The sequence below is a fragment of the Oratosquilla oratoria genome, chromosome 30, assembly GCF_046742065.1.
Source record: "Oratosquilla oratoria isolate Oo_2021 chromosome 30, ASM4674206v1, whole genome shotgun sequence".
NCBI lineage: Eukaryota > Metazoa > Arthropoda > Malacostraca > Stomatopoda > Squillidae > Oratosquilla > Oratosquilla oratoria.
Window position 1 is genome coordinate 8,528,780 of NC_134806.1, and position 7,500 is coordinate 8,536,279.

The 7,500-nt window shown below is 43.8% G+C and overlaps 1 protein-coding gene across 19 annotated transcripts in view; it reads left to right on the forward strand.

Moving 5' to 3' along the window:
* Positions 1-7,500, forward strand: part of LOC143041008 (uncharacterized) — an 855,385-nt gene that overhangs the window by 71,042 nt on the left and 776,843 nt on the right. For 18 of the 19 annotated variants that reach the window (XR_012967777.1, XR_012967769.1, XR_012967772.1 and 15 more), the window contains exon 2: positions 3,769-4,086. The exons of the other annotated variant lie outside the window; for it this stretch is intronic. Coding sequence is in view for 5 of the 18 variants with exons in the window: in XM_076212549.1 (XP_076068664.1) it covers positions 3,769-4,086 (318 nt within the window). In the remaining 13 variants the exon portion in view is untranslated. The remainder of the gene's footprint in view (positions 1-3,768; positions 4,087-7,500) is intronic. 19 annotated transcript variants of the gene reach the window in all.

Genomic DNA, 7,500 nt, shown 5'->3' on the forward strand with positions numbered 1-7,500 from the left:
CATGGAAGACCATGATTCGCTTCTTGAAAAAGAGAAAAGGGAGGGGGTGTGGAGGGGGCAGATGCGGAGGGAGACGGGGAAGGCTTCTCTAGGGCGTGGTGAGAAAAGACGTCGGAAGATGAGGTTCGGGCTGGTTCATACTGGATGGGGAAGGGGGGCGGAACGGCCTTTCGCTACCGCCCCCGCCTCCGTTGTCGTCGTCGGCGGCGGCGGTGCGAGGCCTGAAGAAAAGAATCGAGCCTAGTGGTCGAGACGCAATACGACTTGAGGCCCTTGGCGCCGCACGACCGCAGTACCACAGACAGTGCGGCGGCTCCGGACGGCGGCGGCGCGGCGCTACAGACGGTGTCCATGACGAAGTCTGCGGGTACAGGGCGACTGGAGACACCGTCGCGGGCCACTTCGATGCCGGCGTGGCGAACGGGCGCTGGGAGAGAGGGGGGAGAGGAGGCGGGAGGGGAGCGAGGATGAGGGTGTAGGGGACGTCATCACAATGAAAATTATATTCCCGCCGGCGGCAGACAATTTAAGGACTGGATAAGGAACATGACGACCCAAGAGATGGGGATGAACAGGATCTTGGTCCTCTCTGTTTTGGTTGTTTGTGTGTGTGTTTGTGTGTTTTATAAACACACACACACACACACACACACACACACACACACACACACACACACACACACACACACACACACACACACACACACACACACACACACACACACGCGCGCGCACATATGCATGATTTTGGATCTCGTGTCGGACCCGTGATCGAGAATCATTACCCTAATGGATGAGAGTTCGTGTATGTGTATGTGTGTGTGTGTGTGTGTGTGTGTGTGTGTGTGTGTGTGTGTGTGTGTGTGTGTGTGTGTGTGTGTGTGTGTGTGTGTGTGTGTGTGTGTGTGTGTGTGCGTGTCTTTTGTGTGTGTGTGTGTGTGTGTGTGTGTGTGTGTGTGTGTGTGTGTGTGTGTGTGTGTGTGTGTGTGTATGTGTGTAGGGAGAGGTAAAGAAGGCAGGCGGATTGGAGAGAGAGGCAGAATGACAGTAAGGGAGGGCGGAAGGGAGGAATGGAGGAAATGTAGACTTGAAGAGGCGAGTTTCAATTGAGACAAGGGGTGGGGTGGGGCTTGTTCGGGGGTCAAGAGGAAGACTATGGATGAAGAAGGGGCAGGAACCCTTCTCAAGGGAAGGAAGAACCATTGGGAGGATGTTTCCTTTGAAGCCGTCCTCCATACACACCTCTTCCTCCTCCTCCTCTTTTTTTTTCTTTTCTTTCTTGTCCTGGACCTCATCCTTGTTTCCACGACCTTTTTTCCTTCTATTCTTCTTTCCTGTCCCACTCACTTACATAGATATATCAGTATTTTCTTCTTTTCTTCCCCTTCCCGTATGGTGTATTGACTGTGTGCCTTATGCAGTCAGTATCTTGGTGACTTTAGTTACGGACCATAGTAACGAAGTATTCTTTTATAACTGGAGACTGATCTCTACTCACAAAAATAATACACACACACACACACACACACACACACACACACACACACACACACACACACACACACACACACACACACACACACACACACACACACACACACATATATATATATATATATATGTATATATATAAATATATATATATATATATATATATATATATATATATATATATATATATATATATATATATGTATATTATTTTTTTCTTATTTCTACTATCCTTCCGTTCAGGTACCTGTCTTGATATCTTTTGTGTACCACCTCCATGGCTCCATATCTTCAGTGCAATACTGTCTCCAAGGATAGAAGCGCTGGTTATTATCAGCTCAATAACAACCCCCCCCAATAAAGCGAACATCCTTTGGGCCATTCTAGCACGTAGGTGTGATAGCGTCATTGTCTCTAATCTCTATCTTTATCAATTCATACCAAGTTATACGACTCGGAGGTCGATGTTATTTGCAAGATAGTAGAAAGTCTTTCTAAAAGTACGATGGAGCTAACCTACCCATGGGCCTAGCCATGGACTTCTTCGTACAGTAATTTTTATTTATTAATTCATTCATATATTTATTCATTTATTTGTTTATCCACCTATGTATTTGTGTACCTATCTATCTATTTATGTATTTGTTTTTTTATCTATTTACTTATAATTTTTTGTGAGAATATAGGCACGTGTACTGGGGGTACGTGGGAAGGGCTAAAAGGCACTTGTATGCTTTCAGTTGTTGTACGAGAGAGTGAAAGGACGGATATCATGGTTGTTCAGTCCTTATGAACTCATCGTTATACTTGTACGACTTTTCATATGCTTCTCTACATTCTAAGACCAATAGATTTGTTTTTATTGGCTTTTCAATAAAAAAAATAATGATAAGGAAGATAATGATGATCACGATAATGATAGTGAATGGTGATGAAAATGATGATGATGGTGATGGTGATGAGAATGATGGTGACGAGAATGGTGATGATTATGATGACAATGATGACAATGGTATCTGTTATTCTGCAGACTGGACACAGCCTAGTAGAGCTCAGTTGGGATGTGGAGGACGCTGTAGAATTATCACAAGCGTGGATGAATTGTCTTTCGCCGTTTCGGTTACTGACTGCATGTTTTACGTCGTCAATATCTTAGTAACTTTAGCGAGATCCTACGGGACCAGAGTCGTTCAATATTCATTAATGATTGGAGACTAATCTCCACTCAAGAATGCTAATCACTTTTATACTTCTACTGTCTTTCCGTTCTGCTGTTAGCGTCCCTGAACTTCTCCTATACCATCTCCCCTATGACTTTGCATTTTATATTGTCCTTAATGTTAAACTCTATTGCTGACAAAAAAAAAGTGCTTTATATATGCTGCATTGTGTTTCGGGTTTATAATCTCGAATTACGTACATTTTTGGTTATTCTTAAAAAAGATTGATATTAAAAAAGATTAAGTAAACCAATAAACAAATATAAATAAAGAAAAATAATAATGATAATGATAATTATAATTGGGCCATATCGACGCCTCGGTAAGCTTTTCTACGGTGTGATGCCAGGGTGGCGTGTGCTGCTGTTCAGACGTACTGTGGTGCCATGTTCTGCAGTGATATCTGATAATTGACCCTATTGGTGTTCAAGCGCGCAGTCGCCGTAGCCATTTTATCACGATACCATACTTCACAGATTTTATTCTGGCTGACTCCAAATGCAGATTTACTCATCTAGAAAGCGGGCCTTAGGGGCGACTAGGGTCCCAAAAAGGTAAGGACACTTTAACAACAGGGTTTGCCTATTCTCCGCGTGATATATTTGTTAGTCAGTGCAAAATCTGTGAAATGTATCACCGTGATAGATGGATAAGGAATTGCTGCTCCTTTCCGTCCGTCCGTCTGTCTGTCTGTTCCGACAGTGGCGGAGGTCAACCACGCATGCGCTAACCCTTTTATTCTCTCGATTCCTTTCAGTGTTGTTCCCGTCTTGAGTACCGAAACGGGTGCTCGAAGCTTAATACTTACTTGTCCCGTGTCTCTTGTATGACTCCCCTCCCTTCCCCTTACCTCCTTAACTCCCCCTTCCACCACCACCACCACGCCCACGCCGCGCTGCTCCACCCAACCATCACGTTAACAGGAGGATCGACTCAGGCGGCGACTTCGGCATCGAGTTCGGCGTCAGCATCTTCAGGAGTGGTAGAGGTGGAGCGCCGTCCGGAGGCTAAGTGGTGATGACAGACTCTCTATGACTCCTCGGTTCTCATCCCTCAGGCCCCGGGATGCAGCGACCGCCCCTCATGGACCCTTCGGGGGCCCTGGCCGCTCCGGGCGACGGGCGCCCACCGCAAGGCCCCCTTAGTTTAGGGTCTGGTGTTGAGGGCCCCATGCATACAGACACATCAAACCAGGGCCCCTTTGGCCAACCCATCAACCAACACATGACCAAACAAGGTGTGGCCGGCCCGGGCCCCCAAGGAGGACCCCTGGGTCCGGGCATGGGGTCCAAGGGGATCCTAGGGGGCGCTGGGATTCCGGGCATGGGTTCTGGCCCCCAGACGTCCGCGATTGGGGCAGCGTCCCTGACGAAGAGTAAGTCGTCTTACACCCGGCTTGTAGACAGTACCCTTGGGCACCCTTTAATACACTTCCTGGGCAGCACCCTTTTAACTCTCCTGTGGGCACCCTTCACCTCACCCTTGGACACCTTTTTTTGCCTTTCCTCCAGGCATATCTTAAATGCTTCCCGTAGTAGGCTCCCCGTCGACCTCATCCTTCTGTCCTCCTTGATTCACTAACCAGGGCCCCCTTTACCTCTTCCTCATCCTTTCCAAACCTTCACCTGTTGTCCCAACAAGCGGCCTACTGTGTAGTTAAGGTCACAACTCTTAATTTTCCCTTTCTTTTTCAATCAATTCTACTGTATGGGATACTGACTGCACGTTCTGTGTAGTCGATTTTTTTAGTCACATCCATACTGACCAAGCCACTCAGCATTCCTTTAGGACTGGAGACTAAACGCTACTAAAAAAAAAAAAAATAGAATGCTGATCACTTTTAACTTTACTATCTCTTCGTTATACTATCTTCCTTAAATGACTCACATTCCATTTCTTTGACCATCTTTTCAGTACAATATTAGCCATAGGAACAGAAACGCTGTTTTATACAGTTAATGGTTAATACCATTCGATCTCTAGCTTCATTACCCACACATCGAAATCATTCCATGGTCACACAAAAAAGTTTTAAGAGAACTGTTATATAATACATATTTATTAATGATGACATTGACAATACTTTTGTTAATTACAGCCAAATTCATTCTCTTGTTTTCAAAAAAGAAAGAAAATATCTCGAGATGACTCAAATAGTGATGGGGCGATACCAAAATTTTTAACGATTCCGATACAAATCCGATACTGCTCTAAATTTCCGATTCCGATGCAAATCCGATTCTTGTTCCTGCAATGATTATAATTCATGGTAATTTTCAGGCCCTGCACCTGGTTTGGGAAACAAATACTTTATGAACGAAGTACCCTACAGTTATCGTAATGGGAAATTTACAGAAGTATCGGGATTCGTATCGGAATCGTTAAAAGTTTTGGTGTTGCCTCATCAAGGTCATTTGGCATCAAGCTGACTTGGTGAGTAATGACTAAATCAATTGGTGTATTGTCAGTCAGCATGTCTTCTGGGTAAGGTTTCTTAATTTCACCTTCGAAGATTTTAACATCCCATTCTATAAACAAAACCTAGAATTCACTTCAAACCGCGTCATGCTCCCACTTAAAAATCGAAAAATCTGTAATATATGGATGCTAAGAGGAGACTGTATGAAGAAGCGATTGTGCCAACAGCACTGTATGGGGCAGAAACATGGAACATAAGAGAGGAAAAGAGAAGGAGTTTAAATGTGTTTGAGATGAGGTGTTTGAGAAGTATGATGGGGGTTACTAGGCTAGATAGAGTGAGAAATGAGGAGGTGAGGAGGAGAACAGGGGTGGAAAGGGAGTTGGGAGATAGGGTTGGTGAAAGAATATTAGGATGGTTTGGACACATGAAAAGAATGAGTGAAGAAAGACTAGTAAAAGAGGTATGGAAGGCAGATGTGGAGGGAGTGAACATGAGGGGACGTCCTAGGATGAAGTGGATGGATGGGGTGAAGGGGGCTTTGGGGAAGAGGGGAATGTCTGTTGAGGAAGGACGGGAGAGGACAGAAGACAGGGGTGAATGGAGAATGGTTGTATATGGAGGATGTTGTGATGCATGAGGTGGAATGGGCGGGGGGATGGGGGGTGAGGTAGTATGTGTGAGCAAAATTTGACGCAGCCCGAAGGGATTGCTCCCCGTCTTCTCCTTTTATGCAATGGGGGGACAGAGAGGGGGGGTCGCCGATTTAATGAAGCGGCCTTGCTGTGGATGTGCTGTGTCTTGCGACACTGCTTCTGACCCAGGGCAGTGGACAAGGTGCAGGGATGACCCGTCATTCAGGAGGTGCAAAGATAAGAGGGAGGGTGGAGGGCTGTAGAGTGTATTCAGGGATGGAATGGGTGGGAATGATTTTATGCCTTTTCCTTTTTGGCTACCTCCCTTGTAAGGGGGAAAAAGCCTTGGCATATGTATGTATATATACATATAAATATATATATATATATGCATATAAATATATATATATACATATAAATATATATATACACATATAAATATATATATGTGTGTGTGTGTGTGTGTGTGTGTGTGTGTATGTGTCTGTGTATGTGTGTGTGTGTACATGTGTGTGTATATGTGTGTATATGTGTGTGTGTATGTATATGTATATGTGTGTGTATGTGTATATATATGTGTATATGTATATATATATATGTGTATATGTATATATATGTGTATATATTCCTACTCCGCTTACGTTATATGTATATATATATATATATATATATATACACATATGTGTATATGTATATATATGTGTATATATGTATATATATGCATATATATGTATATATACATGTATATATATATGTATATATATATATAAATATATATATATATATATATATATATATATATGTTGAGTGTAGTTGGGAAGGCCTATGTAAGGTTCTTGATTGAGAGGATTAGTAGAGGAAGAGAGGGAGTAATTGGTGAGGAACAGTGTGGTTTTAGGAAAGGTAGGGGTTGTGTAGATCAGATTTTTGTTGTAAGACAGATATGTGAGAAAGCTATAGGAAAAGGTAAGGATGTTTTTTTGGCTTTTATGGATCTGGAAAAGGCTTACGACAGGATAGACAGGAAGGCACTGTGGGAGGTACTGCAGATATATGGGATAGGAGAAAAGCTGTTAAGAGCAGTCAAAAGTTTTTACGAGAGTAGTAGAGCTTGTGTTAGGATTAGAAATGGAGAGAGTGAATGGTTTGAAGTAAAGGTGGGACTTCGTCAGAGATGTGTTATGTCGCCATGGCTGTTCAATCTATACATGGATGGGGTGGTGCAAGAGGTCAATGCAAGGGTAGTGGGTCAGAGGTTGGAGATAGTTAAAGAAAATGGAGAAAAGTGGGAGATAAGCCAGTTGGTTGCTGACGACACTGCGCTTGTAGCAGGATCAGAGGAGGGATTGAGGAAGTTAGTGACAGAGTTTGAGAAGGTGTGTTAAAGAAGGAAGCTGAAGATAAATGTGGGCAAAAGTAAGGTGATGAGATGTACAAAGGGGGAGAATGACAGCAGGGTCGAAGTGAGCATTAAGGGTGAGAGAATGGAGGAAGTGGATAGTTTTAGATACTTGTGGCAGGAAAGGGAGGAGTGGGGGTGGAGGTAGATTGAGAGAAGCGAGTAAATGCCTTGGTGGATTGAAAGTGTAATGAGAAATAGACATCTGGGAATGGATGCTAAGAGAAGGTTATATGAAGGAGTGATTGTGCCAACAGCACGGTACGTGGGAGAAACATGGAGCATGAGAGAGGAAGAGAGAAGGAGTTTGAATGTGTTTGAGATGAAACGTCTGAG